The 17,725-nt window shown below is 37.4% G+C and overlaps 2 protein-coding genes and 1 pseudogene across 3 annotated transcripts in view; 2 read left to right on the forward strand and 1 right to left on the reverse strand.

Annotated features, from left to right (window-relative positions):
• Positions 1–2,129, forward strand: part of LOC101292394 — a 1,325,780-nt pseudogene extending 1,323,651 nt beyond the window's left edge. Inside the window, exons 264-269 of the transcript XR_184374.1 lie at positions 128–304; positions 564–682; positions 771–981; positions 1,102–1,333; positions 1,510–1,660; positions 1,740–2,129. The product of XR_184374.1 is annotated as an uncharacterized LOC101292394 (transcript). The remainder of the gene's footprint in view (positions 1–127; positions 305–563; positions 683–770; positions 982–1,101; positions 1,334–1,509; positions 1,661–1,739) is intronic.
• A 698-nt stretch (positions 2,130–2,827) lies between these two features.
• LOC101292685 lies at positions 2,828–3,535 on the reverse strand. The gene has a single exon (XM_004295615.1). The coding sequence runs from the start codon at positions 3,533–3,535 to the stop codon at positions 2,828–2,830; it is 708 nt and encodes a 235-aa protein (XP_004295663.1).
• A 3,894-nt stretch (positions 3,536–7,429) lies between these two features.
• On the forward strand, positions 7,430–16,700 carry LOC101292984 (probable leucine-rich repeat receptor-like serine/threonine-protein kinase At3g14840-like). Its single transcript, XM_004295616.1, has 24 exons — positions 7,430–7,535; positions 7,645–7,843; positions 8,944–9,015; positions 9,164–9,232; positions 9,514–9,585; positions 9,684–9,755; positions 9,856–9,927; positions 10,044–10,115; positions 10,222–10,293; positions 10,392–10,463; positions 10,558–10,629; positions 11,545–11,619; positions 11,769–11,828; positions 12,012–12,077; positions 12,165–12,200; positions 12,553–12,596; positions 13,118–13,497; positions 13,613–13,808; positions 14,226–14,390; positions 14,663–14,781; positions 14,899–15,109; positions 15,230–15,467; positions 15,706–15,856; positions 16,313–16,700. The coding sequence occupies exons 1-24, from the start codon at positions 7,430–7,432 to the stop codon at positions 16,691–16,693; spliced, it is 3,072 nt and encodes a 1,023-aa protein (XP_004295664.1). The 3' UTR covers positions 16,694–16,700.
• Positions 16,701–17,725: the final 1,025 nt, after the last annotated feature.

A 17,725-nucleotide genomic window follows, 5' to 3' on the forward strand; every position in this document is an offset into this window, starting at 1 on the left:
TATCTACTTGTTTTTAAGGTTCCAAAGGATTGAATGATTTGTGTCTTTGTGCATTGGGGTAGCTGGTTAGTAATGCACTCCTATCAATAAAATTTGCCATATACTAAAGCTTGTCTTCTTCTGGCAGACTTTGAACCCCCAATAGAGACCTCGACGGGAGGTGGAGGTGGAGGTGGAGGTGGAGGTGGAATACCTCTAGGTGTAGTGGTTGGAATTGTGGCTGGGGCAATCTTCATTATACTACTTATTGTTGGTATTCTTTGGTGGAAAGGTTTTCTAAGACGAGAAAGGACTCTCGAACAAGGTATTTGCAGTTAGTTTGTGCTACTGAAAATAGTTTATGTTTAGAACTTTAGATTAATTTCAAATTTTTTGTGCTGCCTAAGATGATCATAATACTGTTCTTTTTATCAATCTTACCCAACATATATGAAATAATGTCAAAAGTATCAGTTTAGGTGAATTTTGTTAAATTTTAGGCCTCGAATCAGTCTGAATAATATATGTTACATCATTCTGAAACTTTGGCAAGTATTTCTTACATCAATTCACTTCCTTCACAGATTTGATTGGTGTGGACTTGCAAACTAGTAAGTTTACCTTGAGGCAAATCAAAGCTGCCACAAACGATTTTGACCCAGCTAATAAGATTGGAGAAGGTGGTTTTGGTCCTGTCCACAAGGTATTCGTCAGAACCGATCATTTCTGTTCATTTTCTGCAACTGAGATATTTTCTTTAAGTAGATTTTCACCATGTTTGATGAATGAAGGGCCTTCTATCAGATGGCACCATAATTGCCGTTAAGCAGCTCTCTGCCAAATCAAAGCAAGGGAATCGTGAATTTGTGAATGAGATTGGCATGATTTCTGCTTTGCAACACCCTCATCTTGTTAAGCTATATGGATGCTGCATTGAAGGAAATCAATTATTGCTTGTGTACGAGTACATGGAAAATAATAGTCTTGCGCGCGCTTTGTTTGGTAAATATTTCTGCAGCATACGTATTTATGTCTAGACCTTCTGTTGACTCATGGAAGTGGATGTATAAGATTTTCTTATGATAGCTACTGATTATTTATTTTGACAACTTGAAGGCCCAGAAGAAAGTCGGTTAAAGTTAGATTGGCCAACAAGGCACAATATCTGTGTTGGTATTGGAAGAGGTTTGGCCTTCCTCCATGAGGAGTCAAGGTTGAAGATCGTTCATCGAGACATCAAAGCTACTAATGTGCTACTTGATAAAAATCTTTTCCCCAAGATATCTGACTTTGGATTGGCCAAACTTGATGAAGAGGATAATACCCACATAAGCACCCGAATTGCTGGAACTTAGTAAGTCCTGCCTGCTGTATTATTATCTGATTACTTTATAGATTACTCTTGATTTTACCTCAAGCCATCCATAGATATATATAGGAAAAGGAAGATGGAACAATTTTTTACTGGTCTTGTTATATCTTTTTTTGTTTTTCAAAAGTGGGAATTTATATTTGAGTTTGTTTTTGCAGTGGATATATGGCACCTGAATATGCTATGCGTGGTTATCTAACTGATAAAGCCGATGTTTATAGTTTTGGAATTGTTGTACTGGAAATTGTTAGCGGAAGGAACAATACAACTTACCGGACGAAGGAAGAGTGCTTTTATCTTCTTGACTGGGTAAGCTATTTCTTATGCATACTCCTTCTAGAGTCTAGAGAACTGTATAATGAATTAAAATCCTTAATCTTGTTTCCAGGCACTTGTTCTAAAAGAGAAAGGGAACTTACTGGAACTAGTTGATCCAAGGTTGGGCTCAGACTTTAACAAAGAAGAGATGATGATCACAATCAATGTGGCTCTTCTTTGTACTAATGTCATTGCAGCAGATAGGCCTGCGATGTCTTCAGTGGTGAGCATGCTTGAAGGCAAGGCTTCTGTCCAAGAATTGGTGTCGGATCCAAATGCGTGGAAGGAGGAGATGAATGAAATGAGGAAGCATTTTCAGTCCAATGTTGCAGAAAACATGAGTGAGAATAGTCAGAGGCAAACTATGTCAACCGAAGGGCCTTGGACTGCTTCATCTACATCTGTTAATGATCTTTATCCAGTCAATCCTGATTCAAGTTACTGGGAGAACAGAAATTAGAGAAACTGAGCAAACTATCTTCAATTTGTTACCAGAATATATATGTTTATAAAACCATTTCAACTAATTTCTTTTCGAAATATAGTGAAGAAATGTTCACAGAAGTTCTTTTTTTAGCGAAGTAATGGTAGATTGTGAAGTTGTTCACATGCTTTACCTTATGTTTTCAGCTTATTGAACTGAATTTCTCCTCGTATTACCTACTCTGGAATAAATCATTTTGGATTAAATTGAATGTACAGAAACTAGAATATCTTTGTCATTTGATTCAATTCAATGAATGTTGCTAATGAGGTGTTATATGTATATAGTAGATTAGCTCAATGAGCAGAAAGAACAGGAATGTAGAATTTTGCATAACAATGATTTATCTTAGGACAAGAGACAACTGCCAGTTGGCGACTAGAGAGGTAAAGATGTTGAGTGAGAACCTGGTTGAGGAACAAGGCTGTGTGGAAGAGTGACGGCGTTGCAGGAGGAACCTGGCTAAGATGGGTGGCGGCACTGGACTGCGCGTCGACGCTGACTCTAGGGTACGGTATACGAGGTTGGGTGCAGTGAGGGTTTGAGCATCCTAATCTGAGTAATATCTTTAGGAGACTGAGGGCAGCTTATGCTTGGGGAGCAAATTTGCTCCCCACCCCACCCTAACTTCCCCATTTTGCTCCCCACCCACTTAAATGAATAACACGTGTATCTCACTCAAAAATGGTCTCACTCTCCCAACTCCCTTTCTTCTTCTTCTTCACAACTCTGCAACTCCCAGCCCTACCTCCAACCGCCCCTCCTCCACATTCAACCCTCCCCAACCCCCACCCAAGCCCTCTCTTCCGACTCCCTCCGCCTCTCTGTCCTCCCTCCACTCCTAAACCCAACCTCATCCTCTTCCACACCCCTCTTCCAACCTCCACAAACCCATCACCAACCTCAGCCAAAAAAAAACCCACCACCAATGTCGTCAGCATGAACCACCGCACTTTGGGCAGCGGAGGCGGAAGCACTCGGAAGGGGGAGAATGTGGAGGAGTGGCGGGCGAGAAAGGCGGAGCCGGGGAGGCGGCGGGAGCAGGATTTGCAGGCGGAGCAGCGGAGCCAGACGAGGTCGCTGCCTGTGTCGGCGACGAGGAGGAGGGGCTGCGGAGGGGAACCGAGGCGGAGGTGGACGAAGTACTGGCCGGAGCCGGTGGAGGCGCCGGAGACAACGGGGGAGGCGACGGAGCGGCGGTGGGACTGGAGGACAGAGAGGCGGAGGGAGTCGGAAGAGAGGGCTTGGATGGGGGTTGGGGGGTTGAATGTGGAGGAGGGGGGGTTGGAGGTAGGGCTGGGAGTTGCAGAGTTGTGAAGAAGAAGAAGAAAGAGAGTTGGGAGAGTGAGACCATTTTTAAGTGAGATACACGTGTTATTCATTTAAGTAGGTGGGGAGCAAAGTGGGGAAGTTAGGGAATTTGCTCCCCTTATGCTTGGCCCATATCGTGGGCTCCTTTATCCTATTTCTGGGTCTCGGTTTCTCGCCCATCTCTTTGCTAGTAACTAGATTTGTTTCTTATTCTATGGGTATAATTGTCAAATTGTTAGCTTAGGTTTCATCTTAGGTTAGTTTAGCCATCTTGCTATCCTAGGTTTTCTAAGTTAGTCAATTTGTTATCCGAGGTTTATTTTTAGTCAATCTATTACCCTTTCATTAAATTTGTTAATTAAGACTTTCAAGATAAACAAATTTACTTATCAAAATTTCAAAATTAACCATTTTCAACCTTAGAGTTCAAAGTTAATTAATGTTTGAATGAGGAAATAAACATATTAAAAAGACAAAAATGTAGCAAATTGGCTAGTTTTGAATACATAAGAATTGGCAGACATAACACTTATGATAGCAAATTGGCTAATTGTGAAAATCTAAGGTAGCAAATTGACTGAAATAAAACCTATGGTAGCAAATTGACACCATTGTGTAATCTAGGGTAGCAGTTTGGTTAAAAAGGCTCTATTATATGTTACTGACTTAGTGGGAGCTCCTTTATGAACATTTACAAAAGTGTTTGGTCTCATGACTCTCATCAGACCACAATGGCACGCTTGGTATATGAAGTCACACGAGATAGATTATCTAAGAGGCTAGGTGTTTTTGTTAGCATAGACTGCTATGAGTTAATTTGGCAAAATAGACTAATAACTATAAAGTCAACACTTTTATTGAAATAAAAAAATATATATAAATATTTTATTCAAAAACATAACAAGGGCATTATTCCAGTACCATTTGGTTTAATGACATAATCTCTCCCCTTTAATAAGTGAGAGGTTATGAGTTCGATTCACACAGTTGTAATTTACCTGAATAAAAAAAAAAAAAATTAAACATATGATGCATAATTCCATCAATACAAAAATTAATCATACAAAATAAAATTATGCAAAAGCAATGAAACGTTGTTTTACACTACAGGTTGCAACCATGTAGTGAACTGGGAAGTTGGTGATTTGATTATCTTGCATTTCTGATGCACAAAATGATAAAAACCATTTGGCCATAGAAATGAGGGCATTATTCCACCTACATGATCGAAGCCGATCAAGGGTTATTCTAGACATGACCATAATGTAGAGGTGGCAAACAGGCCATAAAGCACGAGCATGTCACAGGCTCGACACGTTTACAAGTGGCCTGATCCGGCCCAAGCCCGTTACGGCCTAACCCGACTCAAGCACATTATTCTAATGGGTCGAGCTGGGCCTAGACAAATGAGCCCATGAGCCTTGTCTGGTTTGGACCGAGCATGACAAGTTGAGGCCCACGGCCCAGCCCGGTCTAAAATATATATTTTTTCTTTTGTAATATGAAAATAATATATTTATAAATAATAAACTTCGTTTTGAGTGTGAACAATAAACTTAGATACTAATAATTATTTATTTGAAAATGAATTTAGATTCCCCTAGACCCTCAAGAAGTTTTTCCTAAAAATTTATTAATTGTCAACCATGAGCATTTATCACTTATTTCTTTAGTTTGTTAACAAAGAAAAAAAAATGATTGATAGAAAGTATGAATTGGTTTTGGTTTATAATTGTATCGTGTATACTTAAAAGTTGAGATTATGATAGTAGAAGCGGTGGTATATGATATTCACCTTGACTAATTTCAATTTTTTGCATGAAATGAGCCCGAGGCTGGCCCGACATGTTATGGGCTTGGGTCGGGTTGGGCCTTAGATTTAAGTGAATGGGTCGGCCTGATCCCGTTAAGAATCGGGTCGTTGTGGACCAACCCAAACACGGCTCGGAGCTCGATTAAGTGGGCCGGGCCGGCCTGTTTGCCACCTTTACCATAATGATAAATGATCCTTCACAAACAGTTACCATTATCTAGATCCGAACCTTGTTGCCATGCTTCACCGCAAAGGACTTGACTATGCTCACTGACACCTACGTTGAGTAGCCAAAACTCAAGCTAGAACCTGAGTGTAATGCCATCGTTACCAATTGACAATCACCACATCATCAACCTCTAAGAAGGAAGCTGGCTCTAGAATGAAACAACAAACCCATGACGTCGTCGTCGCCAAGTCCCAAAACCAGCATTAAGCATCGCACTCGCACCTACTCCTTTGCCTCTTTATGTCTTTCCTCAAGCCTGAAAGGTTTCCGCCACCTGAGGCACATCAGACCTCGAAACATGTTGCTAAAATTTCTCTAAAATGGGAAAACAAAAGCTAAAATCTCTAAAAAAATTATGCTCAAAATCCAACAGTTTCTCCATTTTAGAGATTTCGGCATTTAATACAACAATAAAATATACAATATCATTATTAATTATAACAAAAAATATTATATATTTTATCGTAACAATCAAATACCCAATAAAATATTATATTATTGTCTTGAATTCGTTGGAGCACGTGAAGAATTTAATTTTAGGGAATGAAGATTTTTTTTTTCTTCATCCCCATTTTGGGGAATGAGATGAGGAAGTTGTTGGACTTAAAAACAGCTATATATTCCCTAAAATTAAGAAGTTCAAAAAAATGAGAAAGCTGTTAGAGATACTGATCCTTCCAGCTTCCATGTACCCCAAATGCTAAAAGGAAGAGGAGCCTAAACCAAGCAATGAGAGATCGATCATTGTCCAATTTTTCACTATCTTGGTTAGACCATCTCCCACCATAGGCTAAAAAACCAAATTTAGCCTATGTTTACTCCCATCATAAGCTAAATTTCATTTTCCAAGATAAAAAATTTGGCTTGAGCTATTTGGTAAGCCAAATTTGGCTTATGAAGTTTGTAAGCTAAAATTAAATGTTATTTTATTCAACTTTACATTTCTCCTTTTAATTTACACTATCATCAAAATTAAAAATTCGTTACTCACAATCATCGCGAAGATCTCGACGAGATCTTTCATATGAGCTCCATATCGAATATATTTATATAATATTTTTTTTATGAGTAATTATTGATTTAAACAAATATATGAGAAAAGAAAAATAAATGGCTTTACCTTTGGATTTAGTTTATGGTGAGAGTGTTTTTTAAAGCCAAAAGGTTATAAATTTGGCTAATAATTTAGCTTACGGTAGGAGACTCTGGTAAGCTAAAAAAAGATTTTATAGAATATTCTTGTTTTATAGGTTAAATTTGGCTAAGAATTTAGTCTATTACGAGAGATGCTCTTAGTACCCAAGAATTAATTATGAAAAGGACACCGGTGACATAGATGTTGGTAACAGGACACAAGTATATACGAATTTATGTGGTCAAGGTAGTATACCATGGAAAGTCTTCCATTGTTGGCAGACTCGGAGATATTTGCAGACCAAAGCTTCTTGACCCTCGATGAAAGTTAATTTCATTACCAAAAAATAAATAAAAAATCTACCACCGAGCTGAGACATTGTCATTAAATATAGACAGACTGAGGACCAATCCCACTTGACAGGAACATCCCGATCACTCATCAATTGGGATATAATATTTATTTTCTTGACAGATGGAGGAGTCAAACAATATTACTATAGTATATATAATTTTCAAAATCCAATCAGTGCTTGTTTTCCGGTCACTATTTGACGGCCTTATCGCCTCGCTGTACCTCCGCTCAGAGTCAAATCTGGTTCCATCTTACGTAGTAGCTCTACTGCTGATCGATAACCATCGTTGATCTGCATATATAGCTCTGAAATTATCAAAGTAAATGTATGCATATATAAATTAGTTCTGGAGCTCTCAGCACTTTACACCTCTCAGCAAAGTCTCTAGTCTCTCCCCTACACATTTGTACTGAAAGATTTTCCAATGAGAAAGATGAAGAACTGCAAGCTGTTGATCCATCGTCTTCTTGTTCATTCTCTCTTGCTACTTTGCTTTGCAGCCTTGGCTTTCGGAGCTAATCGGTTATCAGCTGATGAAGGTATTTATAGCTGTATATATAATGGTAGAAATGAGAACTTCTGAGTGTCATACGAGTTGGGGATATGAATGTGTTTTCTTGTTGTCTTATACTGTGTGTGTGTACGTAGTACAAGCTTTGAAGGACATAGCAAAGACACTGGGGAAGACAAACTGGAATTTCAGTGCTGATCCCTGCAGCGGAGAATATGGATGGATTACTCAAGCCGACAAATATAATGCCAATAACGTCACCTGCGGCCATTGTACAACTTCCGATGCGGCCAACGCCACCGGTACTACTGATCAGATCTGCCACGTTGTTAGCATGTACGTACCTCTCTCTCTCTCTCTCTCTCGTTAGTAGCTATTGAAACTTAGCTTCTTAATTTGCATATGATTTGCCTCCTCGACGTTTCAAATGCAAAAATCTCAGACATGAACATTGTTATCTAATCAGAGACCAAAGTGATCTTCTAACATTTACTTTGATTATTTCACATTGTTATCTAATCAGTTCATCTCAAACATTGGTTTTGTCCGTGCAATCTAGAATTAAAATACTCAAAATCTTTACAATTTTGGATGATACATACGTGCATGAAAATTCATCACCATATATATATATATATTCATTTAAGAGAAAAATTGAACCTTAGATCGAGCTGGATGGAAATAGACATGCACAAACACAAAGACATGATACATTATTGGCAATAATGGACTGGCATGGAGAATACAACAGTTTTGTAGTTGCATCCATTCACATTAAATGGTATTTAGATGGAATGGTCGATAAGTCTTGGAGCAAGATACAAGTAGTCATTCGTCGTTTTGCATATTTCCTTGGGAGCAGGTCGATCAATATTTGCATGCATTCAAACTAGGACTGAATATCTATAATTATAGTCAAAGTCAAACAATGAACGCTATCTCTGTAGAGAATCTTGACAATTGATCACTGATATGATCGATCATGGTCCCATTGCCATTTATGCTATGATCTATAATTCGATCTCCTCCATCTTCGTCGGCGAGCTCGCCCCATCTTTGAGGCGTTGACGGAGGCCCGTTATGAAGACTAGGCCCATCTTTAGAACTGTAACCCTTAGCAACAGTTTTAGAACTTTGAAACTGCGAGCTCTTCCTTTCGCATTCCCAGTCCTCCATGAAATGGAAGGCAGGAAGGTGAATAAAATGCAGAAATAAACACTACTCATGATTGAAGATATATAAACTAGAGCAATGTAATTTCAAAAAAAAAATGTAGGTAAGTTTTGGCTCTGAGAATTTTAAGCTTTATTAATTCTTACCAAGGCCTTCATCGCCTGAGTCTAACTTATTTGGTCTGAGTTGTGTGATTGTGAAACCTTTTAGGTACATTAGTATATTTAAATGTGGTAAGATCTGTTTTTTTTTATGATGCGCAGACTTCTGAGAGCTCAGAATTTGCCAGGAACACTTCCCTCAGAAATGGCGAGGCTTCCCTATCTCCAACAAATGTAAGCACAATAAAGGGGATCGACTTCAGTTTGCTCATATTGGATTTCTTTTTTTTTTTGTTCTTTCTTTTTTTTTTTTTTTTTGTCTTTCTTTCTCTTATTGTCCCTGTATGTTAACTATTCTCTCTCTTCTTTCTTCTGTACGTAGTGACCTTGCTCGTAACTATCTGAATGGAACCATCCCTCCAGAATGGGGTTCTCTGCCACTAGTTAACATGTACTCTCTTGTACTCTCTTTTTCTGTCTGATATTCATGTCATGTTCTTCAGCCAATTATGTTTATAATGTCGACCTTAATTAAGCCATTTCTTTTAGAACAGATTATTCTAAGAGTTAGTTTTTCATTTGATGGCCCCTGAGCATTCAGGAGCCATTTGGACGATAGCGATTGAGTATATTTAGGGAGGTTTTTGTGCATTTCAAATTTGATCATGTCCATTTTATGTTGCATAGCCATTTCTTTTATATAGTTGTTTCTAACATTCGGTAATGGTGCAGTTCTCTTGTTGGAAACCGCTTGACAGGTTCTATCCCCGTTGAGCTTGCAAATATTACCACCCTGAAAAGTTTGTGAGTTTTGATGAGATATTTGTTTCATTTTTTTTCCTTGATTTATGAAGTTTTGAAGAAGTTCTTTTAGTTAATGATATCGAGTTTGCTTTGTGTAGAACCATAGATTTCAATAATTTCTCTGGAGGTCTTCCTTGGGAACTTGGATTCTTGCCTAGCATAGAAACACTGTAAGATATACTATGAGAAATTTTAATCTTGAGAACAAATAGTTGGTATATAAGCATTACTTTCTTATATATTTCTAATTGCTTCCTATTACTTTTTTAGTGTTCTTACCTCAAACAATTTTACTGGGGAGTTGCCAGATACATTTGCAAAGCTCACCAAATTAAAGGATTTGTAAGCTCTTACTTTCTGATCTATATTTCACATAAGGTTTCCTTTACACCTAACTTGGTCATTATTTCCCCGATTATGAGAATAATTGGTATTTCATTTTTCCCATCATTATGCAGTCGGATTATTGACAATTCGCTTTCTGGGAAAATACCAGACTACATTCAAAACTGGACAAATATCAAGAAACTGTGAGTGATACATACTTCATACATGTCATCTGACATCTGTTGCTTGATTTTGGAATGTCATTTATGTATATTTTTCTGTCACTTACTTAATTTGTGACAATTACAGAGGGATTCAGGCTAGTGGTTTGACGGGACCAATTCCTTCTGGAATTTCTCTATTGACAAGTTTAACTGACCTGTTAGTCCAGTGCTTGATGTCTTGCAATTTATAAATTCAAATAGATTAGGAATTAGTAAATACGTAACTTTTGTTCATGCGACAATTTTAACATGCAGGAGAATTACTGACTTGAATGGACCTGAATCATCCTTTCCTCGACTTGAGAATATGAAGAACTTGAAGATATTGTGAGTTAATTCTTACTTGACAAACAGTACTGGTTGTACAAGATAGAACTCCTTGCAAATTCAAGTTTTTTTTTNTTTTTTTTTTTTTCTGCAGGATCTTGAGGAGTTGCTATATTAATGGACAGCTACCAGAATATTTTTCCGACATGACAGAGTTGACAACTTTGTTAGTACAGATTGCAGAACTACCAGATATCTCTGTTCATTTTTTTGTTGTCTTTCTCTGCCTTATAAACATGTTCTTTCCATATTTTATTATTTTAAAAAAAGGATGTTGCATGATTTTAAATTACTTGTGCCGACTACCGACTACACAAAGAGTGTTAACGAGGACTGGGAAGAAGGCCTTATGCGTCTATTTGATAGAGAGAAATTAAACTGTTTTTGCTAAAGGAAACATAAAAATTAAGTATAGAGGGAATAGTGGAAATGGAAAATGGAGCAAGAAGACAGAAGTTTAAGGAGTCGAAGAAATTTTCCCCCTCTGTGATAGTATATCCTACAGGACTATTATATACTGCATTTCTTGTGTTTTACTTGCATTTCTACCATTACCCTTTGTTTCTAACATTATGCATTATCCTCTTGTGCACAGAATCTTAGTTGAGCCTCTCCCATCCTTAAATACCTGGAGAATTTTTTTGCTGTCAAACGGATTTCTTTGATTGTAGAAACTTTGCATCATCTTTGACTGTTTGCATTGCATATTGGTTAACCAACCAGATATGCTAATCATGTTCCTGGGTTTTGGTTCAGGTAGATTACCCTTTTGGTTAAACAATTAATAATACTACTTCGAAGTAATAACCTTAAAACTGTCCTTTAAGTGGAGATTATAATGTGCCAAAGGATATATCAGTTAGCATCAAACTTTTGTGCTTTGCTTTTCTCAATAGTTATTGTGGTGATGTGTGTGTGCATGTGAGATCCATTTAAAGGTCTTTCATTTGTTATTCAGAAAATATTTGGTGCGTTTCCTGGAAAGGAATTTTAATTTAAAAGTGTATATATTATTGTTTTCTGGCCGGAGAGCTAGCATACTTTGAAATGCATTTGACATTGGTTTGTTTGCACTCTGCAGAGACCTCAGCTTCAACAAGCTAACTGGAAAAGTCCCAAGGAGCTTTGTTGCTCCAACAAATAATTTGGACTACATGTAAGAAATTTGTAACAGATTAGATGCCCTTATGATGCAGGCAGGCATTCAAAATGAAAATACTGATTTAAGCAAACCTATTGAGCATACAGTTCTTAATAACAAACACTACATTCTTTACTGAATTTTTTTGGTGCTAATTTGTATAGATTCTTAACTGGAAATTTGCTGAATGGACCCGAGCCTCTGTGGATGGTAGGGGAAAATGTGTAAGGTTCTTTTCCCAATGCTAATAGTTTGTTACCTAATAATGGAACTTAATTCTATCTATTACCTGGTACAGTATAATGGATGCACATTATGGTGTGATTAGAATTTGGATCTTAAATTGCTCTTATAGACATGAGAGAGGCATTAACTGTGTACTATACATGTATTTTCTCTATGTACAGTGATCTTTCATATAACAATTTCACAATCACCCCAGGGCCTGTAAATTGTCAGCCACAAGCCGGCTGGTAAGAAATTTTTCATTATCCTCAAATCAGGCCATTCTGGATTTTGTAAATTATGATTAAATGTTCAATTTGAATTAATCTCTACAGGAACTTGTTTGCAGGCTCTTCAGAGGGCAACAGTTCGTAAGTTTCTAATCTATCTTCTGAAAGCATGTTTCATATATTTAAGGGGCAATTCCTTCAGCGGTACTTGACGTATTGCTACTTGGACAATTTGGTACATACCTAGTTAATAAACGAGTTATCCTTGGTTAGACCATGTTGTACCTAATAATTGGATGTATAAATGGTCTAGTAGAGGACAACTTCGACTACTAAATTGTCAAATTAAGTAGCTATACTTTAGGTGACATAGAAGGAAAATACCTTATATTTAGCTTTGGGATCTGTATATCGTAATTCTTACGTTCCAGCTGATTTTCATTTATGGTTTTATCTTACTAATATTCTTGGACAACTTCTATTTAATCTGCAGAGCTGTTTCGTGTTTGAGCAATAAAACTACAACTTGTTCCAAAAGTAAGTTTGGTCTCTATATACATATATCCTTCAGACTATAAATATATGAGTGATTTGATTAGTAGTTTTCGTTTTGTGTCGTTTGATCTTCATTAAATCCAGTTTAAATCACAATTAATGTGATTGGTGAATTCTTGTATGTAGATTTCTGGTGAATTCCTTACAGGGATCTTTACCTTATACTTGAAGTACATTAGTTTCCTCTTAAGATGCAATTGAACTTAATTGTATCAACCTGAATTGGCAGTTGCTCAACACTCCCTCTAACCATTCTATCCCAAAAAGAAATAACATATTTAATTGGCTTTATCCCTGCCAAACGATCAATACCTCCTTAAAAAGTTGATCTTTTTGACCAAAAATATGTTATATGGATCTTTACATGTATATTTATGCATGTTTAGTCTGTGCAACCTCAGTTCTACGACATTAGATGGGTGCTTCAATATTGCCATAAGCTTTCAAACATTAACTTATCTTTCTTGAACTCATTGGGTTCTAATTACGTACTTGTTACACAGGTTGGTATACTCTCAATATAAATTGTGGAGGAAGTGGAGTAACAGTTGACGGAACAACATATGATGAGGATATAACTGCAAATGGACCTTCATCATATTACATGAGCAGCACAAATTGGGTGTCAAGCAGCACCGGTTACTTCCCTGATGATGACAGTTCTACAGACCACTTTACTTCGTCTACTAATTCATCTAGACTGTCTATGGCCAATGCTCAACTATACATGACTGCACGCCTTTCTCCCATCTCTCTAACTTATTATGGGTTTTGCCTGTTAAATGGAAACTACACAGTAAATCTCCATTTTGCGGAGATAATGTTTACAAATGGTCCAACATATAGCAGCTTGGGAAGGCGCATATTTGATGTTTACATTCAGGTAGCTGAGTACATACATTTCCAGAAATTTTAATTCTTTTTTTAATTTTGAAATTATAAATCAGCCTTATAAGTGTCTGAAATGTTAAGCTAGTAACTGTATAAGCATAATGCAGGGCATACGAGTGCTGCAGGATTTCAATATTGCAGATGAGGCAGGTGGAGCTGGTAAGGCTGTCATAAAAAACTATACTGCTGCAGTAACTACTAATACGTTGGAGATCCGTTTCTTTTGGGCCGGGAAAGGAACCACTGGTATCCCTGTAAGAGGAGTTTATGGTCCTCTTATCTCCGCCATATCTGTAGTTCCAGGTGATTTTGCACTGCTATGTCTACTAGTCAAGCTCTGTTAACTATTGGAAATTTCTCATATATGTTATATATAAGTTTCCATGTTAGGCGCGCGTTCAGTAACTAGAGGTCTGTAAGTTCAACCTGAGTGTTGTACATTGCTTCTTATTTTGAACAGCGCGCTATTAAATTTCCCGCTCAAACAACTGATAAATGTATTTGTTTTCTCTGAGTTTTATTTTTAAACGCAATACTCTCCATGTGAAGGTTGTTTATAAGTATAGCATAACTATTACCCTTTTCACCTAAGGATACTATATAATAAGCATCAAAATAATCTTTGACTACAAACATCATGACATTTTTACTTATTGTCTACTTATATAAAGATTCCACCAAATGGTACCCGGCCCTAAGGCTCTTTTCTCTTTCTTTTAGACTTTGAACCCCCGGCAGAAATCTCGTCAGGACACATATCAAAGAGTATCTCTATAGGTGCAGTGGTTGGAATTATGGCTGCAGGGGCAGTATTCCTTGTATTGCTGGTTTTCGCTTATCTTTGGTGGAGAGGCTATCTAAGACGAGAAAGGACTTTGGAGCAAGGTATTTGCGGTTGATTTGTTATAATGGTTTTCTTACTTTTTCATTGGAAGATAATTATATACATTGCTCTGTATGACTATACATCACACATAATATGTGCCTCAATCTGTAACACTAAACATCTTACTCACTTGATGCTTGTATGTATTGCTAAGAATTTAGTTAATGTGAACTTCAAGCAACAAATCAGCTCAAGGATATATCAGAAACTAAGAATCCCATCGTCCTTAAATTTTGGGAAAAGTTTCTAAGAATGCTTCTTGCATGCACAGATTTAAAAGGTGTTGACCTGCAAACTGGTAAATTTAGCTTGAGACAAATCAAAGATGCCACGAAGAACTTTGACATATCCAACAAGATTGGAGAAGGTGGTTTTGGTCCTGTTTACAAGGTATTCTTCTGAACCAATAATTTCTATTATTTGTGCATTTAAGCTTCTTTGACTACTGAAGTTCCTTTTCTCTTTAGTGAAGGGATTTTTGATCGACTATGTGTATTGTGAATGCAGGGCCAGCTATCAGATGGCACCATAATTGCTGTTAAGCAGCTTTCTGCCAAATCAAAGCAAGGAAATCGTGAATTTGTAAATGAGATCGGCATGATTTCTGCTCTGCAACACCCTCATCTTGTCAAGCTGTATGGATGCTGCATTGAAGGAAATCAGTTGTTGCTTGTCTACGAATACATGGAAAATAACAGTGTTGGACGCGCTTTGTTTGGTTAGTATTTCTCTAGCATAATTTTTTCCGAACTTAATTTTTTTTTTTCACGCTAGACGTTACTCAGAGATATTATAGTTTTTGACCATTACTAACTAAATCTTATTTTGAACATTAAAGGTGCAAAAGAAAGTCAGTTGAAGTTAGATTGGCCAACAAGGCACAAGATTTGTGTTGGTATAGCAAAAGGTCTGGCTTACCTCCATGAAGAATCACGGTTGAAGATCGTTCATAGAGACATCAAAGCTACTAATGTGCTGCTTGATAAAAATCTTGACCCGAAGATATCAGACTTTGGCCTAGCCAAGCTTGATGAAGATGATAGTACCCATATAAGCACTAGGATTGCTGGAACTTAGTAAGTCCCTACTCTCAACTCTTATTCGTACCAAAATATTAATCTCTTTCTTTTTATCTTAATCCACCCCAATAGGGAAGAAAAAGGTTGGCAGAATAAAAAGCAGAACAAAGTGAGAGGACTTTGCCTAATATAGAAAACTGTTATAATATCAGAAATTTCATGAAAATCCTATAAGCTAGTAGGGCATTTCAAAAGGTAAGGAATTCAATTTATGTGTGATTTCATGATTTGACAGTGGATATATGGCGCCTGAATATGCAATGCGGGGTTATCTAACTGATAAAGCAGATGTGTATAGTTTTGGAATTCTCGTATTGGAAATGGTCAGCGGAAGGTGCAATACAACTTACCGTTCCAAGGAAGAGAGCTTTTACATTCTTGACTGGGTAACATGAATTAATGTTCTGGCTAGCTCCTTATTTAACTTGACTTTTGTTGGTTCACTATATATTTCGGTTTATATTAATCGGTTTCCTTTTGAGAAAAAAAAAAAAAAAAAAAAAAGAATTAATCAGCTGCAAATTGCTTTTTTGTTTTCATCATGAACCAAAATCTAGTGCTCCAGCTTCATTTGCTACTTACTAGTTTTAAAAGTTTCTTCAGCTTGCCATCCATCTTTCATGATATCAGATGTTACCAGTTAATATTACTCTTGGAGATGTTTGTTTACACCTTCAAAACCTCAATAAAACCAAAAGCTTTCCCTTGTTATATCTTTTCCTTGGAATAAAAGAGTCTTTCTGTCCCCTACCACACTTTACTCAGTGAAACAAATTTTAACATACACATACACACATAGAAAACTTAATCATATACTGCTGTTTGTGTTTTCCTGTTTCTAGGCACTTCTTCTACAAGAGAAAGCAAGTTTGCTAGACCTAGTCGATCCAAGGTTGGGTTGCGATTTTAACAAAGAAGAAGTGATGATTACCATCAATGTGGCTCTACTTTGCTGTAATATCACTGCAGCACTTAGGCCCGCGATGTCTTTAGTGGTGAGCATGCTTGAAGGCAGGGCTCGTGTTGCAGACTTGGTATTAGATTCAAGTGCCTCATCACAGGAGATCGGTGAAATGAGGAAACATTTTGGATCCAGTTACTCATTGGAGACCACCGGTGGAAGTACAGAGAACGATGTGCATGGAAGGGGCGTGCATGGAAGCGACATCAGTTCAGGGGCTCTATCCAATCAATCCTCATTCAAGTTGCTGGAAGAACAGTAATTCAAGAGCGTAGCAAATTGTCCTTGTGGGTTGCAAGTGTAGCTAAACCCTCGCGTCAAACATACATGCATGTTTACTAACCATATCTACTTCCTCTTATCAGAGTGTAGCTAGCTAAATCTTTTGGATTAACTTCGTCCCGGAGAGGGGGGCGGCATTCCAAATTTACAATGACATATCACTGTTTCTATTTGAATGTTCATTTTTGCGTAATGTGAATTGTGAAATGCTACATGAATTGCGTCTTGTTTGCAATATACCAACCTTGGAGGGAACAAACCTGAACGACTCTTCTTCATCAAGACAAGGTCATTTGCAGGGCTTTTAGAGTCCCAAATGGCAGTCTATCTCTCACCCTCGCACACATATCCGTACATAAGACAAGTCAAACAAATGACAATGTATCTTCACGCATATTTTTTCCTATGCTCTTGTAGTCTTGTATCATATAAATGTAGATATGATAATCAGAAAACTAAACAAATAGAAATGTGAAGACCAAAATATGGTTCACTTGGTATTTAAGGTGAAAATTATACAGCGCACCCGGGTGTATCCACCGTTGATTTTGACCCGCGAAAAAAAAAAAAAAAAAAAAAAAAATTTAACGGTGGAGATGACGGGTGCGCCGCGCACCCAGGTGCGCGAAATAGGCTCTGGTATTTAAGGTTGATGAAGCTAGCAGTGGAACTGTAGAGCGCTCGTATCAGCTGATTGACTGACTATTCAATTTCCTCTATGCACATACTGACTATTACATATTGATCCACCGACCCCATAAACCGAACAAATTAAAAATTCTATAATACCAATCCAGTTCTTAATGGAATAATCGAAGGTCCAAAGTGCGTTAAATAACAAATCCTAGATTAATCAGCGGTCTTTGTTGTTGTCTTTGCATATGCATGCAGAAGCTGGATGCATTTGACTAGTAAAACATCGATTCGGATACGTTTTGTTTGTTTACTCGTCTTAACTTGTTTCTAAAAGAAGCCGAGGAAAAGTGACTGGTTTGTGACCTCGTGCATTTGA

Source organism: Fragaria vesca, linkage group LG3 (assembly GCF_000184155.1).
Source record: "Fragaria vesca subsp. vesca linkage group LG3, FraVesHawaii_1.0, whole genome shotgun sequence".
Taxonomy (NCBI): Eukaryota; Viridiplantae; Streptophyta; class Magnoliopsida; order Rosales; family Rosaceae; genus Fragaria; species Fragaria vesca.

Coding starts and splice junctions, on each gene's coding strand:
- LOC101292685 (XM_004295615.1), bottom strand. CDS start 3,535: ATGAATAACACGTGTATCTCACTTAAAAATGGTCTCACTCTCCCAACT.
- LOC101292984 (XM_004295616.1), top strand. CDS start 7,430: ATGAAGAACTGCAAGCTGTTGATCCATCGTCTTCTTGTTCATTCTCTC. Junction 14,782..14,898: donor GTTTTGGTCCTGTTTACAAG/GTATTCTTCTGA, acceptor TTGTGAATGCAG/GGCCAGCTATCAGATGGCAC. Junction 15,110..15,229: donor TGTTGGACGCGCTTTGTTTG/GTTAGTATTTCT, acceptor TGAACATTAAAG/GTGCAAAAGAAAGTCAGTTG.